General features: G+C 39.0%; 2 protein-coding genes across 4 annotated transcripts in view; one reads left to right on the top strand and one right to left on the bottom strand.

The window, feature by feature from the left end:
* Positions 1–15,951, top strand: part of LOC105232211 (diencephalon/mesencephalon homeobox protein 1) — a 154,357-nt gene that overhangs the window by 121,134 nt on the left and 17,272 nt on the right. The gene's annotated exons all lie outside the window — the stretch shown is intronic.
* Positions 7,584–13,921, bottom strand: LOC125778203 (calphotin-like). Of its 2 annotated transcripts, XM_049454799.1 has the most exons (3): positions 12,933–13,921; positions 12,593–12,880; positions 7,584–8,543 (listed from the first exon to the last, which is right to left on the bottom strand). In XM_049454799.1, exons 1-3 carry the CDS (start codon positions 13,558–13,560, stop codon positions 7,813–7,815), a joined length of 1,647 nt encoding a protein of 548 aa, XP_049310756.1. In that variant the 5' UTR covers positions 13,561–13,921; the 3' UTR covers positions 7,584–7,812. The 2 variants fall into 2 exon arrangements, with proteins under 2 accessions (XP_049310756.1, XP_049310757.1); XM_049454800.1 differs by lacking the exon at positions 7,584–8,543 and having other exon boundaries at positions 10,891–12,880.

The raw sequence follows: 15,951 nt of genomic DNA, 5'->3' as shown, positions 1-15,951 counted from the left end.
TTCTTGGCTAGATATGAATTCGGATCCGTTCTGGTTACGTAGACCGGACTTTCAGACTCACTGGGATTGGGTTGATGCTTCGCAGCACTTAATACTTCTCATTATTATTTGAATTCATAGTGTTCTGTCGTCTAAAGGATGGAGTAGTCAATTGCATAGTTATTCGGTATTTAGATCCATAAGTTAGTGGAAATTGCAAGCAAAACAAAAAGGAATGTTTGACTATTTTTATTTCTTACAAGCGTGGCTCTAAATCCTATTTATCTTTCACACCACCCAAAATAATTTTTGACTCACTCTGTGTAATAATTCAGGGCCAGATGTTCGAGGTATCTATGAATCAATCATTGCTTTAAGCAGAACTTGAAGCGCACGTTTGAAGAGTTTTCCTTAACTCGATGATCCGCAGTTCGATGCATACACTAGTACAAGTTTGGCGAGCTCATAAGTGAAATCAATGTGTTATGTAGAAACCGCCGTGATAAATGCTGAGTTTAAAGCGGGGTTCTGCCTTATGTCTTTCACTGCTTGCTCTATTCATTCTTATCATCACTAAGATGGATTTACTGTTGCCTTAGAAGTCGTAGTAAAATCGAACTTCTTGATACCCATTTACCAAAGCGGTACAAATTTAAGGCCAACATCTTTTACAGTGCTGAGTTCAAATCGGTGAGCCCATGTCATCGAACTCCTTTGATATCCATTCAACAAAGCTGTACAAATTTAAGACCGAAATCTATTACAGTCCTGAGTTCAAATCGATGACTATTCTATTTAACAATTTGACGTCTTTGTATCAGTTGATTATCAGTATCGCTGTTTATCCTGTGGTAATGTCTAATCTTTGTTCGGTTTCCATTTCTTTAGTGAATGGAACTCAGTGTATTAAGTATTCTAACAGCAAAGTTTTCTGGAAAAAATGACATCTGAGGATAAATCCAGTGGTGATTTCAAAAGCAATACCACGTCTTAGTATCTTCATACATAGAAAATATGTATCATCTCAGTACCGCTAAATGAATAGAAATAACTGTTACCAATAACCATTTTTAGGCAACAATAACACCAACAAAGCTACACAAAATATCTTTAAATATACCATACATATCGTCTCTAGTATAGGGTGATTTTTTAAGAGCTTGATAACTTTTTTTTAAAAAAAACGCATAAAATTTGCAAAATCTCATCGGTTCTTTATTTGAAACGTTAGATTGGTTCATGACATTTACTTTTTGAAGATAATTTCATTTAAATGTTGACCGCGGCTGCGTCTTAGGTGGTCCATTCGGAAAGTCCAATTTTGGGCAACTTTTTCGAGCATTTCGGCCGGAATAGCCCGAATTTCTTCGGAAATGTTGTCTTCCAAAGCTGGAATAGTTGCTGGCTTATTTCTGTAGACTTTAGACTTGACGTAGCCCCACAAAAAATAGTCTAAAGGCGTTAAATCGCATGATCTTGGTGGCCAACTTACGGGTCCATTTCTTGAGATGAATTGTTGTCCGAAGTTTTCCCTCAAAATGGCCATAGAATCGCGAGCTGTGTGGCATGTAGCGCCATCTTGTTGAAACCACATGTCAACCAAGTTCAGTTCTTCCATTTTTGGCAACAAAAAGTTTGTTAGCATCGAACGATAGCGATCGCCATTCACCGTAACGTTGCGTCCAACAGCATCTTTGAAAAAATACGGTCCAATGATTCCACCAGCGTACAAACCACACCAAACAGTGCATTTTTCGGGATGCATGGGCAGTTCTTGAACGGCTTCTGGTTGCTCTTCACCCCAAATGCGGCAATTTTGCTTATTTACGTAGCCATTCAACCAGAAATGAGCCTCATCGCTGAACAAAATTTGTCGATAAAACACATTTCGAACCGAACACTGATTTTGGTAATAAAATTCAATGATTTGCAAGCGTTGCTCGTTAGTAAGTCTTTTCATGATGAAATGTCAAAGCATACTGAGCATCTTTCTCTTTGACACCATGTCTGAAATCCCACGTGATCTGTCAAATACTAATGCATGAAAATCCTAACCTCAAAAAAATCACCCGTTATATACGAAGCCTTCTAAGGCGCTTCATAGCATACTTTCTATAGCAAATAGCAGTATTTGTTGGCAAATGCCATGTGAATTGTAAGTTTGGCAATAAAGAAATCACGTTAGCAATTTACTGATTGAAAATTTATTGCGAAATTCTCCGTGTGTTTGTATGCTCCAGTGAGTAAGGTGAGTAATTGAGTGAGTGATTTGGTCAATGAGTAAGTGATTGCATGAGTGAGTGCTGTTCATACAAATGTGGGTAGCGATAGGTGGTAAGGCGAAATTATGGTATTTTGTGGTTTGAAAGTTTTTGGTTTTGGGTCGCTTTTTAATTTAATCGAATTGGTTGAATTTAATTTATTTAATATGTAATATAAATGAAGTTCCTAAGAGTACGAAAGTTTGGCCAGTACACTGAAATATATGAAGTGGGCTCGCATATTTCTCTTCTTGACTGGTTCAAAAGTTCAGCGGGTTTGGGTGTGGTGAAGCTAAGCTTGTCTGATTTGGTAGTTTTACGTTGCTGAGGCACATACCATAAGATTTCAGCAGTTATTTTGTTTATTCATCTCTTATCGTCTCTATAAGACTCTTGCTCTTGGGAGCTCATTATGAACATTTATTGTTTCTGCGAGATTCAGGCTTGGAAGCTCTTTACCTCTCTGATAGACTCTGATTAAAGCTCATTACTTGAGAATTTAAGTGAGAGATGGCAGAATTAATTGGTTCGCTCAACGTCGCTTGTGCTTTGTAAATGTTTTCGCAGATATTCATACCCGGAACACCGATTATTCTAGTCGATTTCACTCTTGGAAGTTCATTATGCGAAAATTTATCGCCTCTGAGAGATTGGGTCTTCAGGTTAGTTTCTGATAGACTCTGATTAAAGCTCATTACACCATTGCCTCAACGTCGCTAGTGCTTTGTAAATATTTACGTAGATATTCAGACCCGGAACACCGACTAACGGGTTTTTAGTCGATTCCGCAGTTAGCATTATCTCTCGCTTCGAAACTGATGATTTTGAACTGCGCCATCCCAGTCATCGGAGGGCTATATGAATGAGAAGGTGTTTTGCTTTCGCTTTCTTACTTCTTAAAGACTTAATAATTCCATGAATTTTCACTATTTTGGGCTGAATGTTACTTATAGAGTTTGGAAGTTGAGTGGGACAAAGATTTTCAGTATTTCGGATACTATTTCTGCTTCCCACCATAATTTGGACCCATCAGTGAAGTTAAAATCTAGTTTGTTTAATTGTTCACTGTTCTTGTCATAAGTTGGATCCATCGGAGTAAGTAAAGATAGAGCTTGTTGTAGGATCTCCAACTCTTCTACATCCAAACAGGCGATTATAGCCAACTGAAGCGGCCTTTCCCCACTACTGGCCAATGTGATATGTACGCCATTATTAATCAAAAGCGGAAAGCGCGTGTGGTGGAGCGACCAATTTGGTTGCGTATGACGTGCAGCGAAAAGGGTGCACCCGGACGGACGCTTTTACGCGCATTATACGTTACGCAATGTATGAACGCCACGTTATGGGTTATTGAATTCGCCGGTTGAAAGAGCCGGTGGACCGATTTGTCCATGCATTCATCGTATTATACTCGTACCAGCAATATACAATATGGCGGCGGCGTCGGCGGAATACCGTTGACATATTGTGGGTGCTGTCAGGGGCAAAATGTCAAATGGAAATTGGAAAACGTGCAACACAAAAGTAAGCGCACGAAAGAGTGGATGAGTGGAGAGCATGCAGCCGAAGCGCAAAAAAAAATTACTTTACAGCAGAGCGGGGGTCGCTTTTTAAACAAGCTCCTGGGGAGGGGGGTAAATATAAGCGGATAAACGCACTAAAATATGACTACAGCGACGATTGACTGTGTGTATTTATCGGCTATATTGAATGGCTAACATTCTGTTGAAAGTGTGGTGAGAAGAGCGCTGCTGCAGTGGTGACCTGCCCGGCATTGGTTGATAACGTTGATGCAAATTCATCAAGCGACTTGCATTCAATGGCAAACAAAGCGTGCATTTTCACAAATATACATCAAATACTTACACGTGTTTGTATATACATATGTACTTGTATATACATATGATAAGCTTTTGCACCTGTGCTATGCACATGCTTATATATATACCTCGCGCTCAAGTGCATTTCAATTTTGCAATTTACAGCAATTTTGCTGACACAAGTGTGTAAATATTTATTGTTGTAAGCTTCGGTATGAGAAATGGTTGTCCAAAAATGTCATGTAATATGGCGAAAAAGTGGCCCAGTGAGAAATCACAGCATTGTGCTTCATGTCCTGAAATAAAGTGTGAACTAATTTCAGGCAACGTTTGTATAGTAGCTGCTGTGAGATTGAGGTAGCTGCCTTCAAAAAAGTGGTTAGCCCCTTGTTGACATGAGTTACATTTGTTAAGAAGTTATGGGTTTAGGCCAGTCTAAGATTTTCAAAAAAAAATTATTCTTGGCCTAAAAACATAACTCAAAAATAATAGTCGAAAAAATTTACGCGTTCCTTACTCTTAAGTTGTGTCTGGAAATTATGCTTGTACATCTTCAAATTGCTTCTTTCTCCTAAGTAGTGCCTGGGTAGTTAACATACGTCCTCAAATTGGGTTGACCTCAATTATCTAACTTAGTTTTCGCTTTCCTCTTTCTATTTCGAAACAAAAGTCATACCATCATTCGGGCAATTTGTGAATTCCATTCCAAACTGCGCTGACTTGGCGACCATAAAAGAATCATGCCGATTTTCGTTACCCTGTTCTAATGTGAATCGTATGCGAGTAAGAGCGTTCTACTTCGAACGAAACAGAAGGTCGTTATAAGAGGCAAGATATTGGTTATGAAGCCGGTAAAACTAAACAAAACCACCCAGCCGCTGTTATCCAAACAGTTTTAATCGGTCTTGCAACATGACGCCAAGCCAAAGCATACTGGAAAGTTTCTACCTTACATCTAGTCGCAAATTTCGTGCATTTTTCGGCAATCGCTCGCTTCGATTTGTTGAGTTTTTGTCGCTAGCATTCCGCAATGATGCTTTCACGCCGTTTTAGAAGCTCATAATACAGCACATACTTTGAACCCACCAAATACTGAGCATAACCTCCATTAGTATTTGACTTTGACGCTGATTTGGCGGCTTATCCAGGTTTCATATATATTTTTTTGCGTTAATGGTTGTCGTAATAAATCCAGTCAGTATCTGATGCAGAAACTACAGTTTATTGTGGAAGTAAAGTATCAGCTCCCGACATGAAAGATCGTCTTTCAATATCGCTTGTCTTCAATTCATATGGCACCTAATTTCCTTGATCCAGCACTTTGTATACAGCAATTTCATAGCTTTTGAAATCTCGGCTTAAGTGGCTTCCATAGATACTGACCCTTTGAAATCTCCATAGATTCTGCGAGCTTTTCTTGTGTTTGGCAACAATCTTCATCGAGTAATACTTCTAGTTTAGTTGCGCGTCTTCAAAATTTTTTGACAGTACAGCGCGATCTTCGTCGTCCAAGCCAAAATCACCACATTTAAACCGTGCAAATCGCTTTCGGCCATATAAAATTTTAAATTTCGAAGATAGGGCGTAAAAGATTGAGTGTAGCGTTTGCTGTATGGCACGTTGCGCCGTCCTGCTGGAACCAAATGTTGTCCAAGTCTTCCGCTTCAATTTGCTTGAAGAAAAATTCGGTTAACATTGCGCGATATCGCTCACCATTGATGGTTACGGTGGTTCCTTCTTCATTTTCGAAGAAGAATGGGCCGATGATTCCACCAGACCAAAATCCGCACCATTCAGTGATTCGTGCTGGGTGCATTGGCTTCTCGACGATTTCGTGCGGGTTTCCTGTGCTCCAAATGCGACAATTCTGCTTGTTAACGTAACCATCGAGGTGGAAATGAGCCTCGTCCGAAAAGTTGATTTTTCGGCAAAATTGACCATCCACGGTCAAACGATCTTCTGCCCAATCTGCGAACTGTAGAATAGTGAATAGCGACCCATTTCGTAAATTTAGACTTTTTACTGAATATCTGGCGCTTTCCGAATGGTATTTGACGTTTCCAATGTCCAAATATAGATAATTCCAATTTAAAACGTTAGATGACCCATCCGTTAGTAAAAGATGAGTTCATGTTGTCACCGAAACACTCAGTATTTTGTTTAGCCAACGATTTTATTTTTCATTTTTATTGATTTATTTATGGTTTTTATGGGAAATGGTTGATAATATTGTAAATTGTAAGTAAGCATGAAAAAAATAATATGTGAATATTTCTATTGTTTTATTAATTTTTAACTTTAATGAAAGGCTGGAATACACTCACTATTGAAATTTGTAGAATTGTTGAGTAGTATTACAGTTATCTGGACTGCACCAATTCTTTTTAATTAAATGTTTCCAGGTAATGGGTGTATATAGTTACAAAGATATTAAGCATACACGTATTTACATACCTGTTTTACTGCTTTGTTTGCCTTTTCTTAATTATTACAACCATTACTCAATGTAAGTCAAACTAGTTTTTGCGGTTAGTGGGTGCTTGCAAGCTAATTTTATTGCATTACATATTTTTAATTTCTTAGGTGCACAATCAATTATCAAATATCTATGAATATATACATATATCTACTACTGTTTTATTGAAATGTGATTACGTTTTTAACACGGATTTATAGATACTTTAAACACTTTTTTATGGATTATGAAGACAAAAGAAATTTACAGATTTAACTGCATTTATAAGAAGACATTTGTTATAAAATATTTTGAGAATTCCCTCATTTAAATTACAAAGGCGCGAGTTTCGAGTTGGAATATCGGTTCAAAATGGAGAATCATATGTTACAAAGAGACCGCAATTATTATTCGACGTATTTTCATTTTGTCTTCTTCTTTTTTTTTTACATTCTATGGTTTCACATACTTAATGCAGTCCAAAAAAACGCCACAAATAATGGCAATAGCATAGTTGTCATAGCATTGCAGGCGGCGTAACAAATAATCGGGTACGCTGATGATATAGCAGTAACGGTAGTGGCAAAAGAGATAAGACATGTAGAGTATCTATGTAACCACGTGGCGATAAAAATAAAAGAATGGCTCACAAAGGCAAAGCTCCAGTTAGCAGGCCAAAAAACTGAAGCGGTACTAATAACGAGTAGAAAGAAGTTAGAGGCGACTACGCTCAACATCGACGGATGCAATATCCCAACGCAACAATCGTTGAAATACCTGGGGGTAATTATTGACGCGAGGCTAAATTATCGGACCCACATCGCAAAAGCCTGCGAGAGAGCGGCAAAGGTGACGGCTGCACTAACCCGAATCATGATCAACATAGGTGGACCTAGTCAAAATAGACGCGCTCTTCTGGCAAAAGTTAGCCAGTCAGTACTGATGTACGCCGCACCCATATGGGGACCAGCATTGCTGAATAAAACATATGCGAATACGGCAGAAGCAGTAGTTCGGCTAAGTGCAATCAGGGTAGCTTGCGCTTTCCGGACTGTGTCGCACGAAAAACTGACTATTACTTGACGCAGTTCCTGACTGGGCACGGCTGCTTCAGAGAATATTTACACAAATATGGACATGACGATGGGTTTAACTGCTTTTTTTGCGGAAACGAGAATGAGAACGCGTGGCACATTTTCTTTATGTGCCCCCGTTATAAAGATGAAAGAGAGGAGCTAGAGCAACTTCTCGCAGAGCGGCTAACCCCTGAAAATATTGTACCACACATGTTACGTTCTCAGCAGGTGTGGAAGTTTGTTAGAGAATGGAGCGCGACAGTCCTAATAGAGCTTAGAAGGAAGGAATGGGAAAGAAATAGCGAAAGACGAGCGATCAACTTGGAGCTGGAAAACCCGTAGAAAGAGAGCCAACCGGCTAAAGCTATCCTTGCGAAGAAATGCCTAGCGGCGGTCCCGCAAGGAAATAAATAGCGTGAGGAGACGGAGTTAGGGTTTAGTACGTTTAGTACGCGGCACATGCGCGAGTGGGATGAATCGTGCATGCCGTCCGAAACAAGACGGTATCTTTCGAAGATTCCTCCGGCAAAGAAAAAAAAAAAAAAAACAAAAAAAAAGGCGGCGTAATTCAGCCATGCCCCATTACCGCTTGTTTTTACCGAAGCATTGTCCGATAACAAGCGTGCTCGGGTGCGATTTGCTTGCAATTGCTGTGAAGCTGTGGTGACTGGATTCATTGGCACCAACGGTGCACTTCCTTCTCTAGCTGGTGGCATAACTGGCGCGGTATCATTAATTTGAGCACCATTTACAGGTGCTGGTGGCGGCGGCGGGGCAACTACTTCAATCATCTTGCTACTATCTGTTGGATCGGTATCATTAACGCGTACTGGTACACAAATTAGGCCGCCTGGTGGATGTTGTTCGGGGGCTGCTTGTGGAGCGGCGGCAGGAACACTTTCTGCGAGTGCAGCACCTGGCGCTGGTGTTGGTTGTGTTGCGTTATTATCACCTATGGGGGCAAGAGGTACGTTTGGTATTGCTGGATCAGCTGGTGCAGCGGTCGGTGCTGGCGCTGGCATGGGTTGTTTGGCGTTTTCGCCAACGACACCAGTTGTGATGACGGTAGCATCGGCAGCATTTGTCGTAGTTACTGAACCTGGTGGACCGTTATTAATAATTATGATTTTGCCATCAGCGCTACCTGGTTGTCCAGCGGGTGCAGCTGTTGCTGATTCCGCACGCGTTTGAGTTTTCGTTAGCTCGTGACCAATTACTCCTCCAATGACACCAACAGCCAAACCAGCACCTAATATTCAACTATTTAGAATTTATAATTTTTTCAGCATTGAGTAACTTACCCAATTCTAATCTTGACGGAGTTTGTTGCGGTGGTGATGGGGAAAGCACAGCGCCTGGAGGAAGTGCAGCACCAGAAGGTACGTAAGTAGTACCAGCTGGTACTCTAGCCGAGGGATATTGACTGCCTCCAAAGCCGGGTATAACCTTGCGATCTCGGCACATTCCATCCTATAGGTGGAGTATTGCTTGCCTCCTGCAGGGTATGAACCAGGCGAGTGGTACGTTGTGCCAGCTGGAACTGAGCCGGGTGAATGATATGTTGCGCCTGCAGGAATCGAGCCAGGATAATTATAAGTAGCACCAGGATAACCTTTTGTAATTAAAATAGTAAGCAATATAATTGCAAATATAGCGACCGATGTGCATCTCACTTTCACCTTCCTCGCCATTTTTGCACTACGGTGGTTTTCCGCGTTAAAACAGGTTGCTTTCAAGCAAGTTAAATAGCTTGCGTATCTCTGTTTCTTTGTACCGTCAGTCACTTCACTACTAAACAATTTAATTATACTTGCTAATGGCAAAATATACAGAGTTTCCAGAATGCGTTTCCTTTTGTGCAACTTAAAAATTTCTGCTTAATATTGGATCGTTTCGTTTCGTTTTAACTGAATCAATGAATTCGACTAACATCTGCTGAGAGGCTATACCGTCTTTTATTGGGGGAACGTGGCTCAACGTTGCATTTCAGGGTCTATGCTGCCACTGAAATGCCTCAACTTAGCGAGTTACCGCTACGTGTACTGACAACTGTCATTACAACACTGAACTCACTGCTTTGATTGCACATCTGTTAGTTGGTTTCCCTGTTCAAGATTCCGATAATTTTGTTGCTTGCCGTACACAACGTGTGACAGAAATATTTGATTTAATTGCTGTAATTAAATAAAGTTATTTAAAATCTTATATTAAACTAGAGGACCCGCTTACGTTTTACTGTGGGTGATACATAGATAATTCTACTAATACCATCTATATGATTTCTATTAGTTAGATTATTATTATTAGTTAAGGAATAATCGCATTTTTGATGAAGCAACAAAAATGAATCAAAAAGCATTTCGTGCGTTAAGAAAGAATTGGTTTTTGGGGTAAAAATACTATTGAATTTGGGCTGTGCATCAGTGAAATCAATCGAGTCCAATCGATTGTCAGCCTGGTGGACTGCATATTAAGAAACGGTTCTCAAGCGTGGAAAGACAAAAAAATCGGCTGGCAAGGTTATGGCATCAGACTTTTGGGATGCCCGTGGTATATTATTCATCGAATGATAAATGAGCCAGTTTTAGTTCATTGCATTGTGTATTTGATTGCAGTTCTATTCTACCATTCCCAATATTTAGCAATTTTATTATTTTTCAGGAAGGATCAGTTTGAAATTGTACACATATACATATGTATTCATCGTTCCCGTTTAAATATTGCATTGCTCTGTGCAATGCTTCGAAAAGATTTCTGTATATCTCAAATTTTTTATCAACACTTCAGTTAGCCGCTATTTTTTTATGCCAGACCTTTTGCAATTTTAAATTGCCTGTCAAGATACCCGTTCCAATAGTTAGTAGGTATGAAAAAAATGTTATAGCTACCCATAGATGTATGAATCACCCAATTTATTACTTAAGAACGAACAACTCTGTCCACAATATAAAAACTTGATCCACAGATGTCGCCTTTTACTTTGGCAACGTTTTCTTTAATGCACATTTATGTCAATTTAAGGTTTGAATATTGGATACTGCGATGGTAGCGCCATCAATCGGTCAAACATTCCAAAATTAACAATTGATTGAAAATGAAAAAATAATTTAAAAAAAATTTTCCAGTGGACCAAATTGTAAATCTAAACCATTCTCGAATCTCCTTGAACATACACACAAAATTTCATCAAAATCGGCCCATCCGTTTAGGAGCAGTTCAAATGCAAACACACGGTCAGAAGATTTATATATATAAAGATGTATGGTTTTTATGGAAAATGGTTAAAAATAAGTTGTAAGTAAGCATGAAAAAAATAATATGTGAATTATTCTAATTTATTATTGCTTTGTGGTGTTTTATTATTAATTTTTAACTTTAATGAAAGGCTGGAATACACTCACTATTGATTTGTAGAATTGATGAGTAGTATTATAATTATCTGGACTGCACCAATTCTTTTTAATTACAATTTTCTAGATAATGGGTGTATAGTTGCAAAGAATTTAAGCATACACATATTTACATACCTGTTTTACTGCTTTGTTTGCCTTTTCTTAATTATTACAACCATTACTCAATGTAAGTCAAACTAGTTTTTGCGGTTAGTGGGTGCTTGCAAGCTAATTTTATTGCATTACATATTTTTAATTTCTTAGGTGCACAATACAATTATCAAATATCTATGAATATATACATATATTTACTACTGTTTTATTGAAATGTGATTACGTTTTTAACACGAATTTATAGATACTTAAACACTTTTTTATGGCTTATGAAGACAAAAGATATTTACGTCAAACGATGCATTTATAAGAAAACATTTGTTTTAAAATATTTTGAGCTGCAAATATTGCTTAATTGTTGTCTGCTTTAAAAAATCCCTCATTTAAATTACAAAGGCGCGAGTTTCGCGTTGGAATATCTGTTCAAAATGGAGAATCAATCTTATGTTACAAAGAGACACGTAAAACCGCAATCATTATTCGACGTATATTTTAAGGAGCTATACCTGTGTGACGCATTAAAAAATAAGCGACTTTCGTGCATTTTTTAAGCGGCAGTATGCGATTGAATATTTCAAACTTCTTAGAACGTAATAAGGTATATTTTCGGCTATATTTTAAGATTTTTTTATTACAAAAATGTTGAAAAATAACGGAGTTATGGGCTCTCCTCGGAGGTGCCAAACAAAAACTGCCCCAACTGCTGGCATCATTCCGGCCGAATGAGTAGCTCAAACAAAAAAATTTGAAAAGTTTATTAAACTTAAAGAGAGATCCTATACAATGAATTACGATCTTTGAAAAATATCAAAAATTAACAAAATGGCGTAATTTTGAAAGAAAAAATCGTTTTTTTATCCGCGGATCGACAAATAAGCAGCTTCTTGAAGGGAAAATGACGTTCGCAAAATTTCAAAACGATATCTTAAAAACTGAGGGACTAGTTCGTATACTATATATACAGACAGACAGACATGGCTAAATCGACTCATCTGTGTGTTACAAACTTCGTGACAAACTTAATATACCCTGTTCAGGATATAAAACGCAACAAATAATGGCAATAGCACAGTTGTCATAGCATTGCAGGCGGCGTAATTGAGCCATGCTCCAGCACCGCTTGTTTTTACCGAAGCATTGTCCGATAACAAGCGTGCTCGAGTGCGATTTGCTTGCAAGCTGCGCTGACTGGGGCACATTGGCACCAACGGTGCACTTCCTTCGCTAGCTGGTGGCATAACTGGCGCGGTACGATTCATTTGAGCACCAGCTACAGGTGCTGGTGGCGGCGGTGGGGGTGCTGGGTAACAAACAATTTTTTCTACTTCAATCATCTTGGTACTATCTGCTGGATCGGTATCATTAACGCGTACTGGTACACAAATTAGGCCGCCTGGTCGGGGTTGTTCGGGGGCTGCTTGTGGAGCGGCGGCAGGAGCACTTTCTGCGAGTGCAGCACGTGGCGCTGGTGTTGGTTTTGTTGCGTTATTATCACCTATGGGGGCAAGCGGTACGTTTGGTATTGCCGGTGCAGCGGTCGGTGCTGGCGCTGGCATCGGTTGTTTGGCGTTTTCGCCAACGACACCCGTTGTGATGACGGTAGCACCAGCAGCATTTGTCGTAGTTACTGAACATGGTCGACCGTTATTAATAATGATGATTTTGTTCTCAGCGCTACCTGGTTGTCGAGCGGGTGCAGCTGTTGCTGATTCCACACGGGTATGAGTTTTCGTTAGCTCGTGACCAATTACCCCTCCAATGACACCAACAGCCAAACCAGCACCTAATATTCAACTATTTAGAAGTTATATTTTTTTTAGCATTGAGTACCTTACCAATTTTTAATCCTGATGGAGTTTGTTGCTGTGGTGATGGGAAAAGCACCGCGCCTTGAGGAAGTGCAGTACCAGGAGCTACGTAAGTACCAGCTGGTACTCCAGCCGAGGGATATTGCCTGCCTCCAGCCGGATAATAACCGCCATTTACTGGCACTTGCCCAGGCGATGAATATGGGTTTCCTCCTGCAGGGTATGAACCAGGCGAGTGGTACGTTGTGCCAGCTGGAACTGAGCCAGGTGAATGATATGTTGCGCCTGCAGGAATCGAGCCTGGAAAATTATAAGTAGCACCAGGATAAGAGCTCTGCACACCTTTTGTATTAGTGGCTGTTATTGGGGTGTATACATTGGTTCCAGAAGCCGGGTATCCTTGCGATCTCGGCACATTCCATCCTATAGGTGGAGTATTGCTTGCACCACTTCCCGCAGCCGACGGTGGCTGTGAGTTACCGGCACTGCTTTGTGTCCGGTAGCTCTTGATCACATTTCTACTACTAAGTCCACTATTAGATTTCCGGTTGCTGTGCGTTTTGAACTTTGCTTCACTACACCCTAAATTTTGGGTAAGCAATAAAATTGCAAATATAGCGACCGTTGCGCAATTCACTTTCACCTCTCTCGCCATTTTTGCACTACGGTGGTTTTCTGCGTTAAAACAGGTTGCTTTCAAGCAAGTTAAATTGCTTGCGTATCTCTGTTTCTTTGTACCGTCAGTCACTTCACTACTAAACACTTGAATTATACTTGCTAATGGCAAAATACACAGAGTTATTTCCAGAATGCGTTTCCTTTTGTGCAACTGAAAGATTTCTGTTTAATATTGGATCGTTTCGTTTCGTTTGAACTAAGCACTGAATTCGACTAACATTAGCTGAGAGGCTCTACCGTCTTTTATTAGGGGAACGTGGCTCAACGTTGCATTTCAGGGTCTATGCTGTCACTGAAATGCCTCAACTTAGCGAGTTACCGCTACGTGTACTGACAACTGTCATTACAACACTGAACTCACTGCTTTCGTTGCACATCTGCTAGTTGGTTTCCCTGTTCAAGATTCCTATAATTTTGTTGCTTGCCGTACCCAACGTGTGTCAGAAATATTTGATTTAATTGCTGTAATTAAATAAAGTTATTTAAAATCTTATATTAAAATATGGCTTCGATAAATTTATTGATTGAAAAAATATTTTTTTTTACTTTTTAAAATACTTTTTCCAATATATAATTCTTCGTTTAATGCATATATTGCATTTCCGTGATAATTTTTCGTTGAAAAATGTAATTTAGTGCTCATATGGTCTCAGAAAGGCCGTCGCCTTCACACGAATATTTGAGGTTATGTAGCCAAACGATTCGTCATCAGACGGCTGACTCTTATTTTTTGTAAGAGTTATTAAATGAAAATAAACGCATGTAGGCTGTAAAATGAAATATTCTAGAATTTGTTATAAAAAGCTTGCACTAGTAAAAACTTGTTTTAATATTTTTGGCTTATTAAAACTTAATTTTGTAATAAAAAATATAAAAGCATTAAAAACTGAAGACTTTTGCCGATACTGGGAAGTTTTTTTCATTAATCCAGTTATATTTTTCTCACAGGGTATTTTCAAAGTTCAGCTAACAGTGCTTAATAACGTTGACTGTAGTTGTTTTTGTCACTTTTGTTTTTGCCAACTTCAATTGATGGACTTGCACCTGTGAATGTATGTGTATGTGTACGTATGTGTATGTGTACATATGTGTGTGCTGATACTTTCAGAATCTGTGCGCTTTGACATTGTTGTTGCCACAGCTTTTGTGTTGTTGCAGCAGATTTGATTGGTTATCAATATTTTAATTATTCCAAACGTTATTTGTTGTATATTTTGGTTGTATATGTACATACATACATACAAGTATGTTTGTATGTGTTCAAATGAGTTTGTATATTCGAAAGTTTGTCCTTTCATTTAAGCTGTTCGAAAGCTGTCGAATATTTGTTGTACGTACGTTTTGAATCGAAGACAATTTTTGTTGTAACGATCTGTAATTGTGTTCATATTTGCATATATATATGTACATATGTATGTAAATATTGCCTTCTGGGTTAATTGAAAAGTAGCTTTAATTGAGAAAAGGAAGACCAAAGAAAATTAGCGTAAAGATGAAAGAAAATGAATTTGAGAAATGCGAAGGCAAAGTAAAAATTATTTGACTTAAATAAATTACGTTGAGCTAAATTAAATAATTGAGGAAATAGTAAGGAACGCATCGGTTAACTCGTATTACTCTAGGGGAGCTATAGGGAAGGGGTGAAGACTCTCACCAAAGGTAATATTTTGGCTCTACGAGACAATAGTAATGTTCTATGGTGCATTCGTCTGATGGAAGGCGGCTACACTTGCTAAAAAGCTTGAACGCTCCTGTGCGACTGCGAGATGCTCTCGACCTAGAGTAGCACGCAGGAGGTCTACTGAACTACTTGGCCTTGAGCAAAGTTCATTTTGCCGCAATCGTTGGAGTTTTTAATTGGACGGTTGTATGGAGTGGGGTTAAGTTGGAAACATCCAGGCACTTTCTTCACCATTGTCCAGCCTTTGCACAGCTGAGGCGAAAATATAGCGGTAGTCTTGCCTTCGGCGAATCCGAAGAAATAGTCGAATCTGACTTCTGATGGGCTCACAGTGCTTTGTCGAATTGTATGGGTCAATTTAGATGAGTTTTTTTTTAGGTACCGGACCGGCGTACTAAGCTATCCAAGTGGAATCTCTATTCGAATCGACCTTTTAACCTAACCTAAATTAAAGCAAATTAACTAATAAAGAAAAAACAGAAAGGAGACAGTGGAAAACATAGTTATTAAAGAAAGATTGATTAAGTAAAATAAAGAGGAGCAAGAAAAGTGGAGAGAAAACGTTACCTTTAATTGCACTGAAGCTATAATAACCTTCGCAGGTGTATTTCTTATAGCTAAAGGGTATAAAAAGATTTTTATTACGATCAGTTTGAATGAAAGCTATATGCTATAGTTGTCATTCTG

Source organism: Bactrocera dorsalis, chromosome 4 (genome assembly GCF_023373825.1).
Source record: "Bactrocera dorsalis isolate Fly_Bdor chromosome 4, ASM2337382v1, whole genome shotgun sequence".
Classification (NCBI taxonomy): Eukaryota; Metazoa; Arthropoda; class Insecta; order Diptera; family Tephritidae; genus Bactrocera; species Bactrocera dorsalis.
This window is presented reverse-complemented; position numbering and strand designations above follow the sequence as displayed.

What these genes read in the sequence shown, in the direction of transcription:
- LOC125778203 (XM_049454799.1), bottom strand. Translation starts at nt 13,560, where the DNA reads ATGGCGAGAGAGGTGAAAGTGAATTGCGCAACGGTCGCTATATTTGCA. An exon ending in TCCATCAGGATTAAAAATTG is followed by an intron (nt 12,881 to 12,932) that starts GTAAGGTACTCA and finishes GTTGAATATTAG; the next exon opens with GTGCTGGTTTGGCTGTTGGT. An exon ending in CGTACCGCTTGCCCCCATAG is followed by an intron (nt 8,544 to 12,592) that starts GTGATAATAACG and finishes TTGCCCCCATAG; the next exon opens with GTGATAATAACGCAACACAA.